A 27911-nucleotide genomic window follows, 5' to 3' on the forward strand; every position below is an offset into this window, starting at 1 on the left:
GAACAAATTGACAGTTGCTGAATAATTATGAACATTATATGTAACAGTACCACAATTACTTGTGACAAAATTGCACAGCACTAATTTAAAATGATATTGTTTTACATAACCTCCTTTAGTAGTCTGTCTTGGAAACCCTAAATTGAGAAAACCACTCGGAGAAAGTGCATAATTTTTCATTGTAATGTGTGTAACATTAGCAACAACAATATCAGAACACTGAATAGATAACAAAATGTTTTATTTACTAGACAATCATTTCCCACATGTATTGACAGGAAACAGGCAAATACACAATCACACATATATACATAGAGACACAAGGCATTACAAATGAAGGTCAAGTATTTTCTCTGTAACTCTGGCCCCCGACCACCAGTCAACCGTCTACTATGAATACCATCACATTAAGTGTGGTTTGGAGGTTGATTCTGTCAGTATGATTCAAAGAGGGAGTAAAATGGTTGCAGGGCAGAACTGGGTTGGTCGTATTGCAGGTAAGGAAAATGGGTTATTGGATGGGTGGGTCGCTTGCAAAGAGGTGGTATGGTGTCCATTGCAATTGCCTATGGAGGAGGTGGCTAGATCACTGTAGCGAGACAATGCGTGAGAAGACACCAGGAGGCTCTTTGCCATCGCCCAGCGCTGCACCGAATCCCTCCTGTTGCCTTGCCCTGGCCAGCTTTGCAAGAGATAGGAATGACTTAGGTTCTGTGATGGCAAGGTCGCTCAGAACACGTCGATTCACCTCAACACTACTCTGTAACGGGAGAGAAGAGTAAAAGTGTAAATATATATACACCTTGAACTAACAAAAATCTAAGGAGATCTTAGAAAAGGATGAGAGAGGATTTGAGTTACAACATTAAGGACAAAGGAGTGGGATGAGAGGGTAGTGCATAGGGTTTTTATAGTTCAGTATATACAATCAATAATGTAACAACATTCTATTTGTACCATTCATCCCTATTTGTTATTAATATATAACATTTTCAGTGAATCCCCTCCAGCTAATATTTTTATTTTCTAAGTATTTTCTGTGCTCTGATTACATGTGGTTGCCCTCATATTAGAGCACCATTGTAAATCAAACCTTGGGAACAAAAATGCCATACAGCAGTGTACTGAATTCTCATGTGGTCCTCTGTAGCTCAGCTGGTAGAGCACGGCGCCTGTAACGCCAAGGTAGTGGGTTCGATCCCCGGGACCACCCATACACAAAAATGTATGCACGCATGACTGTAAGTCGCTTTGGATAAAAGCGTCTGCTAAATGGCATATTATGAGCTGGAACTGAGAGACAGAGTGGTAACTAGGTTAAGACATATACTGTAGGCCTACTGTACTGACCTTCACCAGGTTGTGCATAAGGGCAGGGTACTTCATGCCGTGCTCCCGTGATGCTGCCGCGATACGTGAGATCCATAACTGATGAAAGACAGTTTTAGGATCACACAATAGCAGTCATCTACATGTAGCTGATTATCATAAGGATGAGAGAGGAGAGATCTTGATGACATGTCAGGGTGCACATATAGATCCAGGGTATAGCATAGCTAGCACATCAGATTAGATGTATCAATGACATGGCTATAATTCTGAACATGCTCTTACCGTACGCATGTTACGTCGTTTTATTTTGCGAGCCTTGGTAGCATATACAAAGGCCCTTCGTACTGCCCTCACTGCCAGGCTGTAGCATCTGTTCTTTCTACCTCTGAAGTGCTAATGGACACACAGATAGGGGAAGAGAAATACAGATGATGGGAATGGGCAAAAAGGGTTCATTTTAACTCTGACAATACAGGAAGTGAATTTTAATTAATTAATGTTAAAGTCCATGTAAATAACATTGCACAATTTTAATTCATCCCCAGGATTAAAATGGAATTTAATTGAACCCAAATGGAAAGGTAGATTCGTTTTTACTTCATTAACGTTAATTGGCTGATGATGACCTCTAGTACTCAGGTAAAATGTGGAAACATCTTCGTTTCTTAACCACCTAGCTAGTTTGTTAACTAACTAAAGACAACTAACGTTAGCTATAACGTTACCACACTTGACTTGTACACTATCTGCATGACATATGCAAGAGGTGAGTAGGCCTAGCTACATGTAGCTATAACAGGCCTAGAATTGGCACAGTCCTCCTCTCCTTGGAATGAGAATAGCCCTGAAACGAGTACCAGCCAGCTATTTGAGAAACTAGCCGAAATGCTTCGTCTTTACCTAGATGGCTCTTAACTAGCTTCATAACTAGCTAGCTATATAACGTTAACTGATGAGTCACCTGCAGTGTGAAACTGTCACTACGGTGAGTAAAAGTTGCATACAAAGCAGCTAAATTACGTAAAGTCAATTAAATATAATAACTAGCTAGTTAACTAACAGGGCTAGCTGCTAGCTAACTGGCTGTCAGTGGCTAGCTAACTAGTAGCTACAGTGCTAACTTACCCGTGCATTACTGAGAACTTCTTGAACCTTCCAATATCGATCAGGCCCACGATTGCGGATCCAACAAGATAAAGTCAAAAACACCATCTTTCTTTCGTAAAGATTTTGCTACGATCCCGTAGTTTTTCCCTTTTTCAAACTCAATGGATTAGATGACCTTAATGCAGCACGGGAGATGACATGTGCGCGCTGCGGTGTTCTTGACTAGCTAGTATTATGCCAGCAGCACAAATTATGACGTCAATTTGTATGGTAAAGAGGAAACCTAAATAAAATCCCGCATTTCAAAACATTACAATGTGGATAACTAATTCAAAAGATATTGAATTTTAATCAATTGGCACTTTTATTGTGCCAACAACAAAATACAATAATTAATTAAAATAAATATATATATATATATATATATATATATATATAGTTAAAAAAAAAGTAAGACCAATAATGAAATAATACTATGTTTGATACTGGTATGTTATGAATATTGGCCTGTAAAGGTAACTTTTTCTACCTGGAAAATACACAGTAGGGTCTCTACTAACCAAATATGTGTAGTTTTGGAGGGGGACTGTGTGTTGTACAGGAGCTCACCGGAGCTGAGTACCATCACCTCAAATGTTCTACTGCTTGAGCTCCTGTTCCTTTTATAGAATATATGTTCAAAAGTATTGTGGAGCTCCTGCACCTAAACATAAACAGTACCGGCACCCAAAATGAGTACCGGAACCTATTTCAGTCCAAGTCAAGCATTGGTTATACATATCCAGCAGCACTTTGTTCTCCACCCCCTCCACATTCTCTCTACAAGCCTATATGCATCCCATTTACAGTCTATTACAGTGTATTGCATTGGGGGCTATGGAGGGGGTGGAGAACAAAGTGCTGCTGAATATGTATGACACAGTCCCCCTCCAAAACTACACGTATTTGGTTAGTAGAGACCCTACTGAGTATTTTCCACCCCAATTGAGCTGAGACAGGTAGTGGAGTTTTTTCTCTACAACCCAATAAGTATGCCATATACAGTGTATTGCATTGCAGTGAATGGAGTGGGTGGCATCCCAGCCGAAACAGTTCAGAAGAGTTCGTGCATATATTATGACCACATTTTGTGACGTTTTTATGTGTTTGTCAATCAATGAGGGGCGACTTGTTTTCATGCATATTTTTTTATTGAGAAATACTGAACCAAACATCTTAGTTAGATGTAAAATTGTGCGACTAAAGCTCTCTTCGGCAAAAACGTCAAACTTAAAGACAGATTTCTTGAGTTATCTTAGATTAATTCTGACTAGTTTGGCTACTGCGTCTCAAAATGAACAAACAGGACTATTGCCGCTTTTTACTTGTTTTTAAAGGGAAGGTATTTTTTAAAAAAAAACCTAGAGTCGATGTACAAAAATGTCTGTAGCGTCCGAACGGTTTCACCTAGAAACTTATTATGAACCCTCTATGGGAAGATGAGACTCTCATGAAGCATCACGGGACTCGTCTGAAGTCGGTACAACCGATCTGCCAACTTCTGTTTGTAGACTTCTGAACAGTTTGGGCTACACACTAATATGACCCTTCTATGGAAAGGTGAGTCTCACGAATACATACATGTCGGTTGTTTTGCTCATGACGCCCAAAAGCCTCACAAGACTAGTCTGAAGGTAGCCGGGTACCAGTTTAAAAAAATGAATGGAAGTATATATGGAGATAGTCTAGTGCCTAACAAAAGGGGTTGAATACATACAGTGGGGAGAACAAGTATTTGATACACTGCCGATTTTGCAGGTTTTCCTACTTACAAAGCATGTAGAGGTCTGTAATTTTTATCATAGGTACACTTCAACGGTGAGAAACGGAATCTAAAACAAAAATCCAGAAAATCACATTGTATGATTTTTAAGTAATTAATTTGCATTTTATTGCATGACATAAGTATTTGATCACCTACCAACCAGTAAGAATTCCGGCTCTCACAGACCTGTTAGTTTTTCTTTAAGAAGCCCTCCTGTTCTCCACTCATTACCTGTATTAACTGCACCTGTTTGAACTCGTTACCTGTATAAAAGACACCTGTCCACACACTCAATCAAACAGACTCCAACCTCTCCACAATGGCCAAGACCAGAGAGCTGTGTAAGGACATCAGGGATAAAATTGTAGACCTGCACAAGGCTGGGATGGGCTACAGGACAATAGGCAAGCAGCTTGGTGAGAAGGCAACAACTGTTGGCGCAATTATTAGAAAATGGAAGAAGTTCAAGATGACGGTCAATCACCCTCGGTCTGGGGCTCCATGCAAGATCTCACCTCGTGGGGCATCAATGATCATGAGGAAGGTGAGGGATCAGCCCAAAACTACACGGCAGGATCTGGTCAATGACCTGCAGAGAGCTGGGACCACAGTCTCAAAGAAAACCATTAGTAACATACTACGTCGTCATGGATTAAAATCCTGCAGCGCACGCAAGGTCCCCCTGCTCAAGCCAGCGCATGTCCAGGCCTGTCTGAAGTTTGCCAATGACCATCTGGATGATACAGAGGAGGAATGGGAGAAGGTCATGTGGTCTGATGAGACAAAAATATATATTTTTGGTCTAAACTCCACTCGCCGTGTTTGGAGGAAGAAGAAGGATGAGTACATCCCCAAGAACACTATCCCAACCGTGAAGTATGGAGGTGGAAACATCATTCTTTGGGGATGCTTTTCTGCAAAGGGGACAGGACGACTGCACCGTATTGAGGGGAGGATGGATGGGGCCATGTATCGCGAGATCTTGGCCAACAACCTCCTTCCCTCAGTAAGAGCATTGAAGATGGGTCGTGGCTGGGTCTTCCAGCATGACAACGACCCGAAACACACAGCCAGGGCAACTAAGGAGTGGCTCCGTAAGAAGCATCTCAAGGTCCTGGAGTGGCCTAGCCAGTCTGCAGACCTGAACCCAATAGAAAATCTTTGGATGGTGCTGAAAGTCCGTATTGCCCAGCGACAGCCCCAAAACCTGAAGGATCTGGAGAAGGTCTGTATGGAGGAGTGTGCCAAAATCCCTGCTGCAGTGTGTGCAAACCTTGTCAAGACCTATAGGAAACGTATGATCTCTGTAATTGCAAACAAACGTTCCTGTACCAAATATTAAGTTCTGCTTTTCTGATGTATCAAATACTTATGTCATGCAATAAAATGCAAATTAATTACTTAAAAATCATACAATGTGATTTTCTAGATTTTTGTTTTAGATTCCGTCTCTCACAGTTGAAGTGTACCTATGATAAAAGTTACAGACCTCTACGTGCTTTGTAAGTAGGAAAACCTGTAAAATTGGCAGTGTATCAAATACTTGTTCTCCCCACTGTATATACATATACACACACATATATATATATATATATATATATATATATATATATATATATATATATATATATAGACCTTATAAGAGGTCCTAAAATTCAAAATCAAATAGCTAAATGATCCTTGGTATGACCATCTTAAAACAATTCCATGTGTTAGCTTAATAACCCCCCCAGGCTTAGACTCTTAAGGATATTTTAAGGGAGTATGCAAGCACACTCGTTTGGTTTGCCTAGTCGAACTGAAGCATGCTGATGCCTTGAGGAGTCACCAGCACTCTGTATTAAACCTGTTACACAGCACAAGAGACCAATTTAAGTTTTGCAGACTCTATTGAGTAATTCCAAAAACATATATTTGTATTTTATTAAAACATTTATTTATTTAAATATAGCCTACACAATAGCTTTCAACATACCAGTATTTGTGTAAACTTTTAAAATAAATACTGGTATGAATAAGAAAATACAATTCAAATACAATTTTATTGGTCACATACACATATTGAGCAGATGTTATTGCGGGTGTAGCGAAATGCTTGTGTTCCTAGCTCCAACAGTGCAGTAGTATCTAACAATTCACAACAATACACACAAATCTAAAAGTAAAATAATGGAATTAAGGAATATATAAATATTAGATCGAGCAATGTCGGAGTGGCATAGACTAAAATACAGTAGAATAGAATACAGTATATACATATGAGATGAGTAAAGCAGTATGTAAACATTATTAAAGTGACTAGTGTTCCATTATTAAAGTGGCCAGTGATTCCAAGTCTATGTATATGGGAAGCAGCCGGGTGCAGGGTTGCGTAACCGGGTGGAAGTCGGCTAGTGATGGCTATTTAACAGTCTGATGGCCTTGAGATAGAATCTGTTTTTCAGTCTCTCGTCCCAGCTTTGATGCACCTGTACTGACCTCGCCTTCTGGATGATAGCGGGGTGAGCAGGCCGTGGCTCGGGTGGTTGATGTCCTTGATTATCTTTTTGGCCTTCCTGTGACATCAGGTGCTATAGGTGTCCTGGAGGGCAGGTCGTTTTGCCCCCGGTGATGCGTTGGGCAGACTGCACTACCATCTGGAGAGCCCTGCGGTTGCGGGCGGTGCAGTTGCCATACCAGGCAGTGATACAGCCCGACAGGATGCTCTCAATTGTGCATCTGTAAAAGTTTGTGAGGGTTTTAGGGGCCAAGCCAAATTTCTTCAGCCTCCTGAGGTTGAAGAGGCGCTGTTGCGCCTTCTTCACCACACTGTCTGTGTGGGTGGACCATTTCAGATTGTCAGTGATGTGTACGCTGAGGAACTTGAAGCTTTCCACCTTCTCCACTGCGGTTCCGTCGATGTGGATAGGGGGGTACTCCCTCTGCTGTTTCCTGAAGTCCACGATCAGCTCCTTTGTTTTGTTGACATTGAGTGAGAGGTTATTTTCCTGGCACCACTCTCCCAGGGCCCTCACCTCCTCCCTGTAGGCTGTCTTGTCATTGTTGGTAATCAGGCCTACTACTGTTGTGTCGTCTGCAAACTTGATGATTGAGTTGGAGGCGTGCATGGCCATGCAGTCATGGGGGAACAGGGAGTACAGGAGGGGGCTGAGTACGCACCCTTGTGGGGCCCATGTGTTGAGGATCAGCGAAGTGGAGGTGTTGTTTCCTAACTTCACCACCTGGGGGTGGCCCATCAGGAAGTCCAGGACCCATTTGCACAGGGCCCCGAGCTTAATGATGAGCTTGGAGGGTACTATAGTGTTGAATGCTGCGCTATAGTCAATGAACAGCATTCTTACATATGTATTCCTCTTGTCCAGATGGGATAGGTTGAAAAACAGTTGGAATGCACCAGAGTGCAAATTATTATTTTTTGGGAAGTTTAATTAGCATGTCTTTGCAGGTGGACTCTTGTTTTGAAAAAAGAAAACCCAGATCGTGCTGCCATTGTAATATCCTGCTGCTAGGAGAGCGGTAATGTCAAAGATTTTTATAACTAACCCAAGATAGACCACAGCCTGTCTTTTCCACAGCCTGTCTTTTCCAATGGGAGCAAATGACTCATAGTGGGCAGCACAAGCAAGGAGGTAGTCAGAGCCAAGCACGAGCTAGCACGATCCTATTGGTGCATTCGAGCATGTATTTGCATATTTCCGTTAGGGAACGCCTACTATTTGAAGTGCGCGGGTGCAATAACTCCATTCGCCCTTGCACTCCTTCTAAACAAAGCAATTTTTTAAAACTTTGGCAAAGGGTAAAGTCTACAGATCTTAGTCCAGTCTGTTCATAACATATTTGTTTTGGGTACAGAAAACTGTATTGAGATCAAATTTTAATCTATGAGAAAATTATTAGAATATCAACCAAAATCCATCTCGCACCATCTTCTCCCACTGCCGGCCACTGGGCTTCCTCTCATCACCATATTGGTCAATCACCAACAGTAGGTCAATTTAGTCAACCTAATTCCCCTCTATTAGCGCCATATGTACTTCTGGTGTACCAAAATGCCCTGACGCTGTCGGTGTGATCGAGGCGTAAAGGAAATACCGCAGTGCATTCTGGGATAGCACATACAGAGAGAGGTCAGAAAACTTCAGATTGCTCAAGATGTCGGTCATTTGTCTATCGTCCTTGGGTCGCTGTAGCGCCGTGGCATTCCGTTCTTCCGCGGGAATGGTGGTAAGGATGTGTTAAATACGTCTGTGTCCATTTGAACGATTACCCAAAAGTTAAGGTGGTTTGTTGATCGTTTCGAACGAAATGCGCTTGTCAGCTAGCTATTGTTTACAGACGGCTCGTTGCGGAAGCTTCCGTAGCCTGGCGTACTCACCAAAATAACGTTTCCAGTCAACAGAGGCATATTCAGTATCTCCAGGAACAATACTTACGATTGTGTTGAATGTGTCCGTCGCTATCAAATAAGCGTTTAAAACACGCTTTAATCCAGGGTCTCCCATTTTCCGCCTGTGGTGGGCTGCCATTGTAGTCCATTTTAGACCACGTAGTCACGCGAGAGTGAACTACAACAACAGCTCCCATTTCTACAGCCTGAAAATGGGAGACCCTGGATGATAACATGTCTTAAACGCTTATTTGATAGCGAAGGACACATTGAACACATCGAATCGTAAGAGTTGTTCCTGGAGATACTGAATATGCCTCTGACTGGTAACATTATTTTTGTGAAACCGAATAGTTTAGATTTAGTTGATCAAGGATTGATCACACCTACAGCATCATTGCACAAAATGGTATGCAGCATCATCTAGATATGTGTGCAACAAAAGTTCAACATTCACCTTCTGCTACCATTTCTGTCAAGTCGTCTATGCATACAATTTGATGCATACCTTCGATAAATCTAACGTATGAACCACACAGAACGCACTGCAACTGCCTGCACAGGCAGTGATCACAACGACAGGGTCATTGCGGTATGGTACACCAGAACTACATTCATTTCCAATGAAACGCTGCGTTTGCCTTGCAGCATTGCGTTGCAGACGCCTCGATAACACCCACAGCGTTACATTTTCGTACACCAGAAGTACATTCATTTCCAATGGCAGAGGCAGTTGCAATGTGTTCTGTGTGGTGCATACGTTGGATTTATCGAACCTATGTGTGAAACTGTATGCTTAGACGGCTTGACAGAAATGGTAGCACAAGGTGAATGTTGAACTTTTGTTGCACACGTCCAGATGATGCTGCATACCATTTTGTGCAAAACACTATCGGTGTGATCAAGGAGTAAACAATGGCTTGTTGTTTGATGAAGCACTCTTGCTAGCTGCTAATGTTACAGCAGAAGCTAGCTAGATAGCCTGCTGGTTAGGATAACCAGTGTCAAAATGTTAGCTGTCACTTGAGAGTATGTAGCTAACCTCTCATCAGTGTGAGGGAGTTTGTTAGCTGTGTAACTTAACTATCTGGGTAGGTTAGCTAGCTAGCTATCATTACTTAGTAAAGTAAACAAATGAGAACTGCTGCTAGCTAGGTAGGATGATGTATGCAGAAATAGGGAGTGGAATGGACCATGTTATATAATAAGGGTTCACCTTGGTTGATTTGTCACTGTATGAATTAAGTTAGCTAATTAATAAAGCTGGGCTGGTTATCTCAGTCAAATTAAGTAAGAAATAAATACTATTTCATTATCTGACTGAACCTTATGCAGGCTTAACAATGTCCTATCAGTATAACGTTAGCCCTGGTACTTCAGTACTTCTACTAGACCACCATGTAAGGAGGCTATTTAGTCTTCTTTCCATACATACAGATAGATATACATTTTCTTATATATATGGCTGGTTTCTTGGACAGAGTAGGGGGGCTTGCCAGCTAGCTATATGGCTAGTGTCAGAGTAGCCGACTAAACTCAAAATAGAGTTGAGTGGTGACTAGCGTGGGTGGACTGGAGTTCCGACATCACATAAAATACAGTTTTTATCAAAAACGATTGCACAATGTCGTGTGTAATTGCAGACGATTCTTTGGATGCAAAAATCAGTAGTTTTTGATAACTTCATTTTATGTGACATCGAAGCTCCAGGCCTCCCACACCAGTCGCTGGTCAACTCCATCGTAAATCGTGGAGTTTAATCGGCTAGTGTCAGAGCTGACAGTAAGCAAAAACTAGTGGATGTTTTGGCAGCCGCTGCCAAAATAGCACAGCAATGTAAACAGGATGGCCGACTTTGCTTAGTCAAATAAAGGCACATATTTTGTGCTATTGTTTGATCTTGCTTCATCTGTTGCTTGTCAATACTTCATATTGTGTCCACTGGAGATAGTGGTATTGTTCACATGTTTAAAATGAAGTAAATACATTATGTGCAGAATGAGTTGGGTTAGTGGTGTAAGGTTATATTATCATATAACACTTGATGTAATGTAGTTATGTGATCTGTAGGGGGACCTGTATGGGAATGCCACAAAATATGTCTGACCTTGCTGCACCAGGTATACGTTTCCTCTGATGTAGGATCAGCTTACCCTTCCCCATATCCTGACCTTAGATCAGTGTCTAGGTGGGGCAACTTCACACAACTCCCTCAAATACCTTCTATACACCTACTCTCTGTGATGGACTAACGTTAAACTATTCACTCAACACTGCTTATACAATCCTCATACCAGGAACATCATTCATGAAGAACTTGTTCTAGGCCACAGTTTGTCATGTGGTTTGTTATGACACACATGGAAGAAGCAGTCCTCCTCACTCTCCTCTCTTACTGTCAGGCGGTTCGGTATGCTCAGACAGCAGCAGCCACAGCCCCACAGCCTAGAATCAAGAAGTTCCAGGTGTACCGCTGGGACCCAGACACAGTTGGGGACAAGCCTCGCATGCAAACCTTTGAGATCGACCTCAACACGTAAGTACAGCCCGCCTTATCAGCTCCACACTTCCATTAGTTTATTGGAACAAGGACTTTGTCATTTATTGAATGTTATCACAAACCACGTTTAATTTCTTGCGCAATTTCATTGAAAAGCATTCACAGTTTAGGCTACAGGGTGGTGAAAGTGCACGGTGATGAACTTGATGCTCCTTTCCAATAAAATCGAGGGTCTTAATTTGTATGCTAGTGACATGATGATCGGTGCTTAGCTGCCAATGAACAAACAAAAATGATTTTGCTCTTATCCATCTCATCATATAACCTAACCTGTCCAGTGCCCACTTTATCAGCTAACTGTTGTCTAGAGAGCATGCACGAAAACCAGATTGGGCAAGTTTGCCATTTGTCGCAACAGTTTGTCTGACAACACTATCAATAGAGTGAAAAATGCAATGGAAACACATTTAACTCCTGTTTTTTTATTTGGTACATGAACCTTAAGTGCAAAAGTTATTTTTATGTGCACTACTTCATCACGCACAGCCTTTTATCCCCAACAAAATCAGTCTGATGGAAACACCTCTGGTGTGGAAATGCATTTTTTTACTGCTGATTTTATCATATACGCATGAAAATCTGTCGCAAATTGAATGGAAACCTAGCTACTGTGCTAGATCTTTTTAGTACAGCTCTCCCCTTGTATATGGTGGTGATGGAAGAAAACCCCTCTAGATTAGAGAGTGGCTGTCCTTGACTGGTCCTGGGCAGTGGTATGTTCTGTTGATGTTCATCCTCTTTCATTTAGGAGTTTGCGACTTGGGAGTTACAGAATGGCTTCACATGTCTCAAGGCGGCCAATTATATCTCCCGATACAGTCCTCGTATAGTTCTCAGAAACAGAAGAGCATGTTGCAGTGGTGTTTAGGGCATTAAGTATTAACTCAAGTGACGACACTGTGTTAGAGAGCGAATCATGAGCACCCTTCATATGGAATTAAGGAGGATAATCCTGATACTCTGGATAGGTTCCCAGTCCTCTTCCTGTTCTTTCTCCATCTGTCCAGCCCTATTGGCTCACCTCTGGCAATGAGGCATCGTGACAAAAAAACCTTGGGGTACTATCAAATTGTATTACTCACATGCGCCGAATACAACAGGTGTAGACCTTACAGTGAAATGCTTACTTACAAGCCCTTAACCAACAATGCAGTTTAAAGAAAAATAAGTGTTAAGTAAAAAGTGGATAACTAAAAAATAACAAATAATTAAAGAGCAGCAGTAAAATAACAGTAGTGAGGCTATATACAGGGGGTACCGGTACAGAGTCAATGTGTGGGGGCACAGGTTAGTCGAGGTAATTGAGGTAATATGTACATGTAGGTAGATTTTAAAGTGACTATGCATAATAAACAGAGAGTAGCAGCAGCGTAAAAGAGGGTGTGAAATGCTTACTTACAGGCCCGTCCCAACATGCAGAGAGAAAGAAAATAGAGAAATAATAGAAAAATAATAATAAATATAACGTGGCTATATACATGGGGTACCGAGTCGATGTGCAGGGGTACGAGGTAATTGTACATATAACTAGGAATAAAGTGACTAGGCAACAGGATAGATAATAAACAGTAGCCGCAGCGTATGTGATGAGTAAAAAGTGAGTGCAAAAAGGGTCAATGCAGATAGCCCGGGTAGCTATTTGGTTAACTATTTAACTAACTATCTAGCAGTCTTATGGCTTGGGGGTAGAAGCTGTTCAGGGTCCTGTTGGTTCCAGACTGTGCATCGGTATTGCTTGCCGTGCAGTAGCAGAGAGAACAGTCTATGACTTGGGTGGCTGGATTGTTTGACTATTTTTGGGGGGCCTTCCTCTGACACCGCCTGGTATAGAGGTCCTGGATGGCAGGGAGCTCGGACCCAGTGATGTACTAGGCCGTACGCACTACCCTCTGTAGCGCCTTGTGGTCAGATGCCAAGCAGTTGCCATACCAAGCAGTGATGCAGCCAGTCAAGATGCTCTCAATGGCTCAGCTGTAGAACCTTTTGAGGAGCCGAGGGCCCATGCCAAATCTTTTCAGCCTCCTGAGGGGAAGAGGCGTTGTCGTGCCCTCTTCACGACTGTGTGGGTGTGTGTGGACCATGATAGATCCTGTGTGTCTTAGGAAACAATACGTTGACTGTCTGTCTCCCTCCTTTCAACAGCTGTGGTCCCATGGTATTAGACGCCCTCATCAAGATCAAGAATGAGATGGACGGCACTCTGACTTTCCGTCGCTCCTGCAGAGAGGGTCAGTCTCCAGTGGTGGGAAGGGAAGTGGGGTTAGTTTGGGGATACTGATGAATAGATGAAATGGTTGGAATGATTTTAGTGGTGAATCACTAAATGTTCTGTGCGGAGTGAGAGAAGAGCTGGGATTAGTGTTCTTAAAGGTTGGCTTGCTGTTTTTTTTACTGTTACATTAGGGGATTTAGATAGCATCATCGTTGGAAAAAGATTGGAGAAGAGGTTGAAAGGTTGGGCGTTTGATCCCTGGCCCAGTCATACCAAAGACTGTAAAAATGGGACCTGACGCGTCTCTGCTTGGCACTCAGCATTAAGGAGATACATTGGGGGTAAGGTCTTGCGATAGACTAGCGTCCTGTCTAGAGGGTGTACTTGTACATCAAGTTGCCTCATGCTACAGAAACAGGAGATGGGCTCCTGCTCCTGTGAGCCATTCCGGCTCGCGCACGCCAAGGTTCGTGCAAGGCTACTAAGGTTGGAAAGTGTGTCCAGGATGGAATTATCTAAGAACAGACTGTCCAGGGATAATACTAGAGCAGCTTAGATCTAGTGACTGACTATCCTCAGATGGATATGCTCTAGCCAAGGAAACCTAACACGTGTCAGTTCCTTCTACAACTTCATAGGATGTCCCAGGTGAGTAATACAGTGTGTGTATCTGTGGGTTTGCTATGGAGCAGGTATCTGCGGATCCTGTGCAATGAACATCAATGGAGGCAACACACTGGCCTGCCTCAACAAGATTGACACCAACACCAGCAAGGCTACCAAGATCTACCCTCTGCCACACATGTACGTGGTCAAGGACCTGGTGCCTGTGAGTATCATCACATTCCCTCAAAGCTCTTTACAAACTGGCTGTATTCCTTTATCCACCATTATGGCTTTCAATGGTCAATCCCACATGACAATTGGAGTGAGTTTGTGATGGCGTTATGTTTTGGTTGCAGGATATGAGTAATTTCTATGCTCAGTACAAGTCCATCGAGCCCTACCTGAAGAAGAAGGATGACACAAATGAGGGAAAGGAACAATATCATCAGACTGTGGAGGACAGACAAAAACTGGTACACCCAAATTACCTTAGTTCAATGAGCATAATTGAGATGTTTGAACTGAGGGCTGCAATTGTGTCCATTCTGCACTCTTCTCCCTTTCCGCCTCATGACTTGATATTTCTCTCCCTCCCAGGACGGGCTGTATGAATGTATCCTGTGTGCGTGCTGCAGCACCAGCTGCCCCAGCTACTGGTGGAATGGAGACAAGTACCTGGGACCCGCTGTCCTTATGCAGGTCTGTGCTTTTGTGTATTTGAGTTTAAACTAGTCTGAGGGGGAACTTTTTTGTTTAGAGTTGGTGTATTTTGGTCAACAGGACACTGATGGGTGAATGTGTGTATGTACCTTGGACTGTTTGTGAGCTCACATGTCCGTCCTCACTCCAGGCCTACCGTTGGATGATTGACTCGCGAGACGAGTTCACAGAGGAGCGTCTGTCCAAGCTGCAGGATCCTTTCTCCCTCTACCGCTGTCACACCATCATGAACTGCACTAAGACCTGCCCCAAGGTAACCTCAGTCTAATAAACAGCACTACTCCCTTCCAAGGTTTAACAGTAACTTCACTGCTTACTAGCACACTCTTCTTCTTTCTCATTGTACTCAAATGCATCACCTCTCTCCTACTCTTACAGGGCCTTAACCCAGGGAAGGCGATTGCAGAGATTAAGAAGATGATGGCCACTTACAAGGAGAAGAAATCAGCTGCTGCTTGAAGTCTTGGGTTGTGACTCTTGACCCCCCCTTATAAATTATACTATAATTAAGATGCCCTACCAGTGGGTTCTGCTGGGCCTGCACACCTGTCAACTTCAACACCTCCACACTCCTGCACTACTGACTGACACTGGACTCCAAGAGAAATGGGTGCATGGTCAACGCCGGATTGGTGTGTGTACTGTAGCGTGTGTTTGTGTGTTAGAGAATGCATGGGTGCATACTATATGTGAGACATGACCCACTGACTTAAATGGTTCATTCCTTGGTTCATATACCCATTGTTTGGTCTCGTAGGTGTGTGTGACTATGTGTGGGTGGGTTTGAGTTCAGAGTGTGATGGATTCACAGACATTAAATATGTATATGATCTGCAGCTCTTCCGTCATACCTATATCTCTCTATATATCTCTCTATCAGGAGTCTGCTTGTAATAAATCCAATGGTTTAATGCCTGCCATTGTTTCCCTTGTTATTATGCCTGCTTCTGACCAGATGTCTCTTCCACTTTATTCCATTAGTAATAGTTATCACCACTTAATTTATCAGCACCTTCATTGAGTGGTGTGATTATTTGTACAGCATTTGAATGATGATGGGTTTAAGGATCAGCTAAATACTTTTTTTTTTAAATAGCTGGGTAGTGCCCAGTTTCACATATGTGGAATTTCAATATGTCCTCTAGGCGTCAGTATTTCCCATACTTACCTGGAGTTGAGAAATGCAGAGAGGGAAAAGGGAGAACAAATAAGGACCCTGTCCAAAAAAAAAAGCACCTTCAGTGTACGCAATTTGGCGAGTCTCCCGAAGCCTATTGTTGGGCATGCCATAAATGCAGCATGGCAAATTACAATCAATAACATAGAACCATGAATGTATACTATTTTTCAATGGCAATGGCACAAGTTGTGTCACAGTACTGCTCTGCAAATTGATTGTCCCCAATCACGAACAATGGCGTGGACAATCAATAAAGTCATACACGAAAACGTATATCCCTTGAGATCAATCATGTGGGTCTACGGTCTACTGCTTTCAAACATACCTATTTATCCATCCTGGAGAGTTAGAGGGTTTATGTGCAGTCAGTGCCATGGTCTCCTGTCTGTGGTTGGTGGGGGTCGACGATGTGACGGACAGAGGCGGGAGAGGGGGCTTGAAGGCGGGGCGCTACAATGTGGCGCTTGGTTAGACGTTGCTGAAGAGGGACGCATGAGACTTGCGGATCGCCGGAGCTAAAGGAAATCGAGGTAAAAACTGGCAAGTTGTTCAAATTAATATATTTAGATATGAAATAACTGCAGAAACAGCATAAAAGTGTATTTGTAAACATGTGCACTTATTTTGATTAATTTGAATATTGACCATTAATCAAAGACTAAGGTAGTTGGGCTACATTTCATAAGAGTTGAGTCGTTTTTTTTTTTTTTTACACCATGTGTCAGGGTGGTGTGTGTTGTTGATCACTTATCAGTTATTTGAAAGATGGTTATTTGTATCCATCATCAGTATCGAGTTATAGGCCTACCTGAAAGACTTTGATCAAATCAAATGAAAACTCTACAAGTTCAATAATAGCATGCAAGCAGTGGTGACCTGTCAACTAAGCTGTTTCTGTGTATTTTCCTTGCAATTCAGGACATGATTGGGCCTCATATGTAGTTATTCAACAGGTACTTGAATCTTTAATTTATTCAGAATAGTCTACTTTGTCAGAAGATTGTTCTAGGTTGACATGAGGTTGTCTGTTTACACTGTTGTGGAGAATGGGGCAATCTGCAATCCAGGGGGTGGGGTTATAGCTGGGGGCAATGACAATACAATGGAGAGGGGCTGGCCAACATAAATAAAATGAGAGGAAAGGGAGAAAAAGAATGAGGACTAAAGGGGGGTTGTTAAAGGGGAGAGGGGGAGGAGATGGAGAGCGAAATTATATATCTATTTTTACATAGTGCTTGAAAACAAACAATAAACTGTGTTGAGTAGGAATGAGAGGACGAATGAAGAGAGGGAGCTCTCCCCGTTCATGGTGGCGTTGTTCCCAAGTCCCCATGCTTTGGGGGAGGGGGGCAGTTAGGGCTGGGGAGGAGGGAGAGACAAAATGGGGTTGAGGAGGATGGTGTAATAGCTCCCAGATGTGTGCTGTGAAAACATATGGTTTCCGATAGCCACTGTGATGCACAAGAGGAATATCAACACACACACACACTTTGGTGACATATACCTTCATACATACATGTACATTCTGACACACTACAGCCAGACGTCATAGCATGAAACATTAAATGTGATGATACTCACATATACACACGCTGATGATCACAGGATAGCACACTCAGTGCACAAAAAAACCACACAAGCTGGACTGTCTGATAGTGTGTAGTACAGTTAAACAGTAGGGGAGGAGTATCTGCACAGTTACTTATACGCAGTCTAGTTAGAAAAACTGTTCTCTGTGCCAATTGTTCCCAACTGAATGTGAGTTGTTGCAGATATATAAATGGTTTATGAACTTTACCATGACATTGTCTTTTACTTGAAAACTGTAATAAGCATTGGAGTGGGGTCGCATTGCAGCAGAGTACTGCTATCCTCTGAGAATACAGTCCTCTCTCTCTCCACTAACTCCCCCTTCTTCACTCTCTCACTGTCTTTTTGGCGTGGCATGCAGTGGTCATACTGTATGAACTCAACCTGGCTAGCTCTCTGCTTATTAGAGAGAGAGAGAGAAAGAGAGAGGGGGGAGGGGTTCAGGGAAATGACAAGAGAGGGCGACAGAGAGGAAATGAGAGACGTGGAGAGAGGAATATGGAAGATGGGGAGAGAGGGGTGGGGTGGAGGGGCTCAGTGGTTCTTTTCCTGGAATTTAGCCCCTGGTCCGTCTGCTTTAGTGTTTCGCAGTGGAATGGAGAAAATGAGAAAAACAGAGGGATTGTTAAGAAAGACAGACGTGCCACATTCTTGCTGTCAAAGTTTTCCTTTTTTCCCCTGACTGTTTGGGGCCAGAGGAGGGCAGAGTGAAGGAGAGAGCGGATGGTAAAAGAGAGGGAAGAGGTGAGGCCAGAATGCAGGATAGGAGAGAGATGGAAGGGAAAAGACTGTGACGAGGCCCATGGGTAAAAGACTGTGACGAGGCCCATGGGTAAAAGACTGTGACGAGGCCCATGGGTAAAATACTGTGATGAGGCCCATGGGTAAAAGACTGTGACGAGGCCCATGGGTAAAAGACTGTGACGAGGCCCATGGGTAAAAGACTGTGACGTGGCCCATGGGTAAAAGACTGTGACGAGGCCCATGGGTAAAATACTGTGATGAGGCCCATGGGTAAAAGACTGTGACGAGGCCCATGGGTAAAAGACTGTGACGTGGCCCATGGGTAAAAGACTGTGACGAGGCCCATGGGTAAAAGACTGTGACAAGGCCCATGGGTAAAAGACTGTGATGAGGCCCATGGGTAAAAGACTGTGACGAGGCCCATGGGTAAAAGACTGTGACGAGGCCCATGGGTAAAAGACTGTGACGAGGCCCATGGGTAAAATACTGTGATGAGGCCCATGGATAAAAGACTGTGACGAGGCCCATGGGTAAAAGACTGTGACGTGGCCCATGGGTAAAAGACTGTGACGAGGCCCATGGGTAAAAGACTGTGATGAGGCCCATGGGTAAAAGACTGTGACGAGGCCCATGGGTAAAAGACTGTGACGAGGCCCATGGGTAAAATACTGTGACGAGGCCCATGGGTAAAAGACTGTGACAGTTGGGAGTCTGAAAAACGATACAGAAATACATCAACGATACAGCGAACACTATGTAACAGATGTGTGTCTCTATATCACTTGGAATCAGTAACCCTTTGAAAATGTATACAGTCTTCTCTCTCCTCCTCAGTGTCAGTCTACCTCCACACAGAGATCGACCATGAGAGTCCTCCTACTGCTGTCCATGCCAGGTGAGTCCAGCACAGTCACACTGAACACTACATAATATACACAACACTCTAATGTACACACAACAGCAGACTAACCCAATAAACATTCTATACAACAAAACACTTGTCCAGCACCTTTGCCTAAACATTTAGCCATCTTTGCCTCAACAGTCCTCCTGCTAGCCCAGCCCCCCCTCTACCAAGAACCATTTCCTTTCCTGGGTGAGTTCATCCATGTCATTATTACAGTGTCTGTCCACGTATACGAACACACCGTGACTCTGTACTGTGTCTCTCCACATCTGGTCATTATTTAATGTCTTTTGTCTACCCACCCCGAGAGTATACCATGTCAAAGTATTTTTTTTTACCAGGTAGATGGAAACATTTAGTGTTCTGTGTATTGTAATTTGTCTATTGTAAATACTTCAATGAACACTTACTATCTCATCATTTGCTAACATCTTGAATATGAAGTCATGCACAAAGACAATCTACCGTACATTCCCTCCCAATTTTAAAAGCAGGTGGTCGATGTTGTATTCTTGCATTTTATGTGAAATTCCCACTGTGCTTGAGTAGATCGCTGTTAGTCATCTGTCACACATAAAGGGTTGTTTGCCTGTCTGTCAGTCTGCCTGCTGTAAGTTTATCACAATATGTTATCAGTCAATGTAACAAAAGCATATCTCATACTGTTCATTTGTTCATTTTGCTTCACAGAGGACTATGGCCCTGATTATTTCCCAGGTAAGATACTTGTGTGATCTTGTTACCTATGCTACTCTGGTAGTATCCTCAGTTTTGATAGACTGATGTAGAGAGCTTCTCTGCCTTTTGCCCATTGGTGATGTACTGAAAGTCCTGCTCAGCGCCTCATTTTCCTTGAGAAAATTCAGCAATTCCCTTGTTGTGCTCACTCTCTATCTCCCTTTCTCTTTCTCCCTTTTCTTCTTGCTCTCTTTTTCTCCATCTTCTTCTTCTCCCCCCCCCCTGCGCTCTCCCTATCAGAGAATCCTGACGCAGATGTCCAGCAGCAGAATCTGTTACAGGATCCCCAACCGTTCCCTGGTCCTGAACGTCCTGGTCTGTCTGGTACTCACACCTTTCATTATCTACTATTCAACATGTATTATCAACTAGTCTGTTCCATATCTACATCCCGTCCTGCTCTTCTGTCATATTAGCAGGGTTATTCCATTTAAATGTTAGTTTCTGTTTTGTTTCAGAGCAAGAGACAGAGCCCACAGAACCTGGCCCCTTAGGTAAGAAATGGGGAAAGAGAGAGGGGGAGGGTCTGTATGTATAGATGTTAATGGATGACTGACTTGGACTATTATGCTATATGTAGATGATTGTCTTGGATGACTCATTTGTTTTGTGTTGTGTAGATTGCCGAGAGGAGCAGTACCCCTGCACCAGACTCTACTCTGTTCACAAACCATGCAAACAGTGCCTGAATAGCCTCTGCTTCTACAGGTATGCTTCTGCACACCTAACCCTTAACTTGTTACCATGATAGCATTGAACATGGATTATAAAGTGTTCAACATCACACTGTAACCCCATTCCTCTCTCCTCAGCTTGCGAAGGGTGTATGTGATCAACAAGGAGGTGTGTGTCAGGACTGTGTGTGCGCATGAAGAGCTGCTAAGAGGTGAGGTGTTCTTGTATACAATGCACAACCAGCTGTCCCCACTAAAGAAACGCACACACCCGTTCAGTTTTGTATTCACCTCTGTGGAGGACAAAACCTGTAACACTTCTCTCTCTCTGTAGCTGACATGTGCCGTGACCAGTTCTCTCGTTGTGGTGTAGCTGCGGTGAGTGGCCAGTGTGGGTCACTGGGGAGCAGCTGTGGGAAGAGCTGTGGAGGCTGTTGAGAACATGGGACACATCAGAGAACACCAGCCCAAATACTGCCACATCTCTAGGGTCCACATCCCGCCCCCTCCTCCTCCCGCCACCTCCTCCCCATCCCCTTTTCTGTTTAATCTTTGACTTTATTCCACATACTTTTTGGTACCAAAGAACTGCCATGTTTCTTCTCTTTTCATCTCGTCTCTCCTCCCTCTTTCAGAATTACATACATAATGCGAAGTGGGATCAGTAGAACGTGTGTATGGATAAATATATATATTCTTTTATACTCAACAGAACATTGATGACTGTATAACATCACTGGTGCTATAAAATCACTACCACACTGGTGCTATGGAATGGAAATCAGCAATCAGAGGCACATAAAAAAGCAACGTTTTGATCTTGTTTTTTTGCCTTACTGTATCCTATATTCTAAATCATTGTGTGGTGTTTGTTGTTGTTTACTATACCTGTGTTGAAAAGCAGTCATAGTAATGAGGGGACAGCAGTATACCTGTGTTTAAAAGCAGTCATAGTAATGAGGGGACAGCAGTATACCTGTGTTGAAAAGCTGTGTGACAGCTGCTGCTTACTGACCTCAACAACAGAGGCATTAGCAAAACTCAATAATTATCCATAACCATCCCACTGCCTCGGCACTGACTGGGTGGCAAGCAGCAACAATCAGACTTGAAGAGACGGGTGCTGACCTGACCCCTGACCTCTCTTGAGTGTTTTTGTGTAACATGGTCGGCCACGTGACTAGAGCTACGGTGGCTGGAGACCTTGCAGTGAGTGCATAGTTTCACATATCAGTGGCAAGAAGTGCTTTGAAAAGGCGGCTCACAAATTGTTACTGTACTACTGCTTTGTAAAACCCTTTCACTATACTGGAGAAAAAAAATAAAGTTTTTTTTTTTACTATAACTTTACCTTGGTGTGACTAATTCTGATGAGTTGGATTGTTTGTGCTTCATGTGGATCAAACAAACAAGCAGTGTAGTCAAAGATTCTTTATCAACATTCATTTCTTACAGATACATTTTACATGTACATTTACGTCATTTAGCAGACGCTCTTATCCAGAGCGACTTACAAATTGGTGCATTCACCTTATAGCCAGTGGGATAACCACTTTACAATGTTTTTTGTTTGGGGGGGTGGGGTAAGGGGGGGGGGGGGGGTAGAAGGATTACTTTATCCTATCCCAGGTATTCCTTAAAGAGGTGGGGTTTCAAATGTCTCCGGAAGGTGGTGAGTGACTCCGCTGTCCTGGCGTCGTGAGGGAGCTTGTTCCACCATTGGGGTGCCAGAGCAGCGAACAGTTTTGACTGGGCTGAGCGGGAACTGTGCTTCCGCAGAGGTAGGGGAGCCAGCAGGCCAGAGGTGGATGAACGGAATGCCCTCGTTTGGGTGTAGGGACTGATCAGAGCCTGAAGGTACGGAGGTGCCGTTCCCCTCACAGCTCCGTAGGCAAGCACCATGGTCTTGTAGCAGATGCGAGCTTCAACTGGAAGCCAGTGGAGTGTGCGGAGGAGCGGGGTGACAACTGTTCTCTCATTTCAATTCCCTTACAAACATGATTGATGCATGTGCTTCCATCCCCTAAACATCATCCTGATAGTTATCATAAATGTACCTCGATATGTGCTATTCCTAGTTAGTTACAAGCATATCAATCTAAAATCACAAACTGATATACATACATACACCACATACATACTTAATCTCATGTGGTCACATCAACTAGTTAGCAGTCTTATAGCTTGGGGGTAGAAGCTGTTCAGGATCCTGTTGGTTCCAGACTTTGTGCATCGGTACTGCTTTCCGTGCGGTAGCAGAGAGAACAGTCTATGACTTGGGTGGCTGGATTGTTTGACTATTTTTTGGGGGCCTTCCTTAACACCGCCTGGTATAGAGGTCCTGGATGGCAGGGAGCTCGGACCCAGTGATATAGCGCCTTGCGGTCAGATGCCAAGCAGCTGTCATACCAAACGGTGATGCAGCCAGTCAAGATGCTCTCAATCGCTCAGCTGTATAACTTTTTGAGGATCCGAGGGCCCATGCCAAATTTTTTCAGCGTCCCGAGGGGAAGAAGCATTGTCGTGCCCTCTTCACGACTGTGTTGATGTGTGTGGACCATGATAGATCCTGTCTGTTTGTATATCACAAACTGATATACATACATACAGCACATAAATACTTAATCTCAAGTGGTCCCATCATGTGTTCTACATATAATAGTGTCTATTGGTCCAGACAAAATAGTTGGTTCAATCTCAACCAAATACTAGCAAGATGGACGGTACAGTAGTTCCTTCATATGGCCGATCAATTTGTTGCCAAGTGCTCAAACAGTGACTCAGACTCTGTTCTCCCTTTGTATTCTGTTCTGCTGGTGTGTGTGTGTGGGAGGGAATCCAGGCCAACTGTATACTGGCAGAGCTGAGGATCTCATTCCTCCTCTGTTGTACCGGATTACACTTCTATCATCCACAGTCTCCTCCCGTGGTGTCGCTGAGTTTCTCCCTGAGTAGGAGGAGAGGCGTGTGTCAAATCATAGGAGATGATGATTGGATATTGGTTCTTGGAGCTGCTACTGGGCTTTAGTACCCATGGAGGGACACAAGTGAGCTGCTCTGTGCTCAGTTCCCCCCAGACATCAGGGAGGTGGGTAGAGATGGCTGCCTCCGCCTCATCTCCTGCTGCAGCTGCTCCTTCAGAGTGGACACCTGTGGGACGGACAAACAGACAGATGAGGTCAGGGACAGGAGGACAGAAATTAAGGGTATGTCTTCTTGCCCTCTGACCTCATGGCTGTATCTACCTGCTCCTCCAGGCCTTTGACCCGGTGGCGGTGGGCTCTCTCCCGGGCGGCCAGGGTCCTCTCTGCCTCCCTCTGGGCGACCCTCAGCTTCTCTGCCTCACGCAGCACCTCATCACGCTGCCGCACAGAGCTCGCACTCACATTGTGGGACTGCTCCATCTCAGCCAGCTGGGCCTGGATACACAGAGAGACATATACACACAGATAGAGGAGTGTTAGTCACAAACTCAAATCCCAGACAGAGACATGTCTCAGTGTTAACAACACAGGGTTAGGGTAATTTTCTAGATGGTAACAAGAGGTATGTCAACACTACATGGGACACCATAAACACACAGCTGGTGGGGCTGGGAGAGGTCTGACGACAAATGGTTAATAGCCCCTCTGTGGTGGTCACTGGTCACTTGACGTCTGCTTCTTGATTGGCTGACACAATGACTAGGAAAAGCTGTTCACGTGCATGACCTTGATAAATTAATCTGTTGATGAAGGATTGAAAGAGAATCTAAAATGGACTATTCAGTAATATATGCTGAATAGTAGCCTCTTCAAATGAAATCAAAAGCAAATGAAGACTCCACAGAACACTATTCAACAGTGCCCTACTAGCTAGGCTATATCATGTAATTTTCATACTAAATGTATGTCAAGCATGTTGTGCATGTTCTTGTAAAACTTTCTCAACTTCATCCGTAACAGAAACCATAGGAGTCCAGACGAAGAACAAACAAGCCAAACAATTCTCCTCAACATTAGGTGTCTAACTAGCAGCAGGCTCAACATTAGGTGTCTAACTAGCAGCAGGCTCAACATTAGGTGTCTAACTAGCAGCAGGCTCAACATTAGGTGTCTAACTAGCAGCAGGCTCAACATTAGGTGTCTAACTATAGCAGCAGGCTCAACATTAGGTGTCTAACTAGCAGCAGGCTCAACATTAGGTGTCTAACTAGCAGCAGGCTCAACATTAGGTGTCTAACTAGCAGCAGGCTCAACATTAGGTGTCTAACTAGCAGCAGGCTCAACATTAGGTGTCTAACTAGCAGCAGGCTCAACATTAGGTGTCTAACTAGCAGCAGGCTCAACATTAGGTGTCTAACTAGCAGCAGGCTCAACATTAGGTGTCTAACTAGCAGCAGGCTCAACATTAGGTGTCTAACTAGCAGCAGGCTCAACATTAGGTGTCTAACTAGCAGCAGGCTCAACATTAGGTATCTAACTAGCAGCAGGCTCAACATTAGGTGTCTAACTAGCAGCAGGCTCAACATTAGGTGTCTAACTAGCAGCAGGCTCAACATTAGGTGTCTAACTAGCAGCAGGCTCAACATTAGGTGTCTAACTAGCAGCAGGCTCAACATTAGGTATCTAACTAGCAGCAGGCTCAACATTAGGTGTCTAACTAGCAGCAGGCTCAACATTAGGTATCTAACTAGCAGCAGGCTCAACATTAGGTGTCTAACTAGCAGCAGGCTCAACATTAGGTGTCTAAATAGCAGCAGGCTCAACATTAGGTGTCTAACTAGCAGCAGGCTCAACATTAGGTGTCTAACTAGCAGCAGGCTCAACATTAGGTGTCTAACTAGCAGCAGGCTCAACATTAGGTGTCTAACTAGCAGCAGGCTCAACATTAGGTGTCTAAATAGCAGCAGGCTCAACATTAGGTGTCTAACTAGCAGCAGGCTCAACATTAGGTGTCTAACTAGCAGCAGGCTCAACATTAGGTGTCTAAATAGCAGCAGGCTCAACATTAGGTGTCTAAATAGCAGCAGATGCATTCAGAGCCAGAGGGCCCAGGGCTGCAGCCATTTTGTACTGATCCCAACTCACTTACACCTACATGGGGTTTCATTTGGCTGGCTTTAAAGGGAGTTCAGGGAATAACAGACAGGTGTCTGGGAGGGTTAAACTAATGAAAAAGAATGTACAATAATCTGCAACAAAAAGCACTATCTCGCCTGACTAACCCCTCACTTACCTGAACGGAGAATTTCAGAATAAAAACTACCAAGAAGAACACCCTAGCCTCGTCTTTATTACAGGGCATTCTGCTTATAGTGATTGAGATTATAGTGATCAACTGCTTATAGTGGTAAAATTGTCCTGCACAGATTTGATCACTCAAAGAGTAGTGCACTGACTGTATAACAATCACTGGACAAATAGACACTCACCATAGAAAAAGTGATCTTCTTTCTTACATCCACCAACTCCTCCTTCCACAAAGCAGACAAATAAAGAATACACACCTCCAACATCAGCCAATCACCTCAGTAAATGAGGTTTGTTATTGTGGTTTGACTAGGAGATAAGTGGGGGAGAGGTTAAGTCTATTGGACCTGACTTTGATGAATGCTGGGCATTATCAAATGACTAAAATTGTATTCTGAGTTTGACTAGGGAAAATGGTAGTATGAATAATGATTATTTCATTACCAAATTCCTGATACAGTTCATGGCCTTTGGCCTTTTTGGTCTCAAACTGAATTTGTTGTGATACTGACCCACACAGAAAACCAACTGACGAACCCAATTAACTAAAGGCTGAATGAACAACTAAATCTTGACTCCTTTGATAATTCTGCTACTGGGGAAAAAAGCAGGATGACAAACTCAAATGCTGAAACTGAACTAGGGCCTGGTGATATGGTTCATTTTTGACGGTATGGCGATATTTGACGTTATTTTATGTTTCTGAATAATACAAGTTCTAAATATGTTTTATTAGTAGTGCCTTTTATGGCAACAAACACATTTTAAGTGGTTTTAATGGGCTTTCTCATTCTGATGGTTTTATACTCAACCAAACTATTACAAAACTGACAGTGAATAGTCCAATTTGTATAACTTTTCATTTAATTTAGCAATGTATAGAAATATTGTTATAGAATCCATACAGGTACAGTGGGGAAAAAAAGTATTTAGTCAGCCACCAATTGTGCAAGTTCTCCCACTTAAAAAGATGAGAGAGGCCTGTAATTTTCATCATAGGTACACGTCAACTATGACAGACAAAATGAGAAAAGAAAATCCAGAAAATCACATTGTAGGATTTTTAATGAATTTATTTGCAAATTATGGTGGAAAATAAGTATTTGGTCAATAACAAAAGTTTCTCAATACTTTGTTATATACCCTTTGTTGGCAATGACACAGGTCAAACGTTTTCTGTAAGTCTTCACAAGGGTTTCACACACTGTTGCTGGTATTTTGGCCCATTCCTCCATGCAGATCTCCTCTAGAGCAGTGATGTTTTGGGGCTGTCGCTGGGCAACACGGACTTTCAACTCCCTCCAAAGATTTTCTATGGGGTTGAGATCTGGAGACTGGCTAGGCCACTCCAGGACCTTGAAATGCTTCTTACGAAGCCACTCCTTCGTTGCCCGGGCGGTGTGTTTGGGATCATTGTCATGCTGAAAGACCCAGCCACGTTTAATCTTCAATGCCCTTGCTGATGGAAGGAGGTTTTCACTCAAAATCTCACGATACATGGCCCCATTCATTCTTTCCTTTACACGGATCAGTCGTCCTGGTCCCTTTGCAGAAAAACAGCCCCAAAGCATGATGTTTCCACCCCCATGCTTTACAGTAGGTATGGTGTTCTTTGGATGCAACTCAGCATTCTTTGTCCTCCAAACACGACTGAGTTGAGTTTTTACCAAAAAGTTATATTTTGGTTTCATCTGACCATATGACATTCTCCCAATCCTCTTCTGGATCATCCAAATGCACTCTAGCAAACTTCAGACGGGCCTGGACATGTACTGGCTTAAGCAGGGGGACACGTCTGGCATTGCAGGATTTGAGTCCCTGGCGGCGTAGTGTGTTACTGATGGTAGGCTTTGTTACTTTGGTCCCAGCTCTCTGCAGGTCATTCACTAGGTCCCCCCGTGTGGTTCTGGGATTTTTGCTCACCGTTCTTGTGATCATTTTGACCCCTCGGGGTGAGATCTTGCGTGGAGCCCCAGATCGAGGGAGATTATCAGTGGTCTTGTATGTCTTCCATTTCCTAATAATTGCTCCCACAGTTCATTTCTTCAAACCAAGCTGCTTACCTATTGCAGATTCAGTCTTCCCAGCCTGGTGCAGGTCTACCATTTTGTTTCTGGTG

The 27911-nt window shown here is 43.5% G+C and overlaps 4 protein-coding genes across 10 annotated transcripts in view; 2 read left to right on the forward strand and 2 right to left on the reverse strand.

Moving 5' to 3' along the window:
- Window positions 1–224: 224 nt before the first annotated feature.
- Window positions 225–2687, reverse strand: LOC121575945 (39S ribosomal protein L20, mitochondrial). The gene is made up of 4 exons (XM_041889238.2): window positions 2458–2687; window positions 1615–1725; window positions 1351–1428; window positions 225–760 (listed from the first exon to the last, which is right to left on the reverse strand). The coding sequence occupies exons 1-4, from the start codon at window positions 2542–2544 to the stop codon at window positions 587–589; spliced, it is 450 nt and encodes a 149-aa protein (XP_041745172.1). The 5' UTR covers window positions 2545–2687; the 3' UTR covers window positions 225–586.
- A 5651-nt stretch (window positions 2688–8338) lies between these two features.
- LOC121575304 (succinate dehydrogenase [ubiquinone] iron-sulfur subunit, mitochondrial) lies at window positions 8339–15646 on the forward strand. Its single transcript, XM_041888296.2, has 8 exons — window positions 8339–8467; window positions 11033–11166; window positions 13333–13418; window positions 14095–14231; window positions 14365–14481; window positions 14606–14707; window positions 14859–14981; window positions 15107–15646. Exons 1-8 carry the CDS (start codon window positions 8396–8398, stop codon window positions 15185–15187), a joined length of 852 nt encoding a protein of 283 aa, XP_041744230.1. The 5' UTR covers window positions 8339–8395; the 3' UTR covers window positions 15188–15646.
- A 685-nt stretch (window positions 15647–16331) lies between these two features.
- LOC121575305 (microfibrillar-associated protein 2) lies at window positions 16332–21657 on the forward strand. 4 transcript variants are annotated; one of them, XM_041888297.2, is made up of 9 exons: window positions 16332–16438; window positions 19058–19137; window positions 19288–19338; window positions 19840–19866; window positions 20128–20211; window positions 20346–20381; window positions 20508–20595; window positions 20700–20773; window positions 20896–21657. In XM_041888297.2, the coding sequence occupies exons 2-9, from the start codon at window positions 19107–19109 to the stop codon at window positions 20997–20999; spliced, it is 495 nt and encodes a 164-aa protein (XP_041744231.1). In that variant the 5' UTR covers window positions 16332–16438; window positions 19058–19106; the 3' UTR covers window positions 21000–21657. The 4 variants fall into 4 exon arrangements, with proteins under 4 accessions (XP_041744231.1, XP_041744233.1, XP_041744235.1 ...); XM_041888299.2 differs by having other exon boundaries at window positions 16333–16438; window positions 19077–19137; XM_041888301.2 differs by having other exon boundaries at window positions 16362–16448; window positions 19077–19137.
- Window positions 21658–22451: 794 nt separating this feature from the next.
- Window positions 22452–27911, reverse strand: part of LOC121575306 (rootletin-like) — a 32682-nt gene continuing 27222 nt past the window's right edge. For 3 of the 4 annotated variants that reach the window (XM_045222876.1, XM_045222874.1, XM_041888302.2), the window contains exons 36-37: window positions 23807–23980; window positions 22452–23711 (exon numbers count right to left, since the gene is read on the reverse strand). In XM_045222876.1, coding sequence (XP_045078811.1) covers window positions 23625–23711; window positions 23807–23980 — 261 coding nt within the window. In that variant the 3' untranslated portion in view covers window positions 22452–23624. Of the gene's footprint in view, window positions 23712–23806; window positions 23981–25814; window positions 26017–27911 lie in introns of those variants that run through there. The other variant, XM_045222873.1, reaches the window with a different exon arrangement.

The sequence above is a fragment of the Coregonus clupeaformis genome, chromosome 10, assembly GCF_020615455.1.
Source record: "Coregonus clupeaformis isolate EN_2021a chromosome 10, ASM2061545v1, whole genome shotgun sequence".
Classification (NCBI taxonomy): Eukaryota; Metazoa; Chordata; class Actinopteri; order Salmoniformes; family Salmonidae; genus Coregonus; species Coregonus clupeaformis.

Bases quoted from the DNA above. Each gene is read 5' to 3' on its own strand.
- LOC121575305 (XM_041888297.2), top strand. From the start codon at position 19,107: ATGAGAGTCCTCCTACTGCTGTCCATGCCAG. The intron at 19,138-19,287 runs GTGAGTCCAGCA...TTGCCTCAACAG, and splicing joins CCTACTGCTGTCCATGCCAG to TCCTCCTGCTAGCCCAGCCC. The intron at 20,596-20,699 runs GTATGCTTCTGC...CTCTCTCCTCAG, and splicing joins AATAGCCTCTGCTTCTACAG to CTTGCGAAGGGTGTATGTGA.
- LOC121575945 (XM_041889238.2), bottom strand. From the start codon at position 2,544: ATGGTGTTTTTGACTTTATCTTGTTGGATCCGCAATCGTGGGCCTGAT. The intron at 1,429-1,614 runs GTAAGAGCATGT...GTCTTTCATCAG, and splicing joins AACGACGTAACATGCGTACG to TTATGGATCTCACGTATCGC. The intron at 761-1,350 runs GTCAGTACAGTA...CTCCCGTTACAG, and splicing joins TTATGCACAACCTGGTGAAG to AGTAGTGTTGAGGTGAATCG.
- LOC121575304 (XM_041888296.2), top strand. From the start codon at position 8,396: ATGTCGGTCATTTGTCTATCGTCCTTGGGTCGCTGTAGCGCCGTGGCA. The intron at 11,167-13,332 runs GTAAGTACAGCC...TCCTTTCAACAG, and splicing joins TTTGAGATCGACCTCAACAC to CTGTGGTCCCATGGTATTAG. The intron at 14,232-14,364 runs GTGAGTATCATC...TTTTGGTTGCAG, and splicing joins TGGTCAAGGACCTGGTGCCT to GATATGAGTAATTTCTATGC.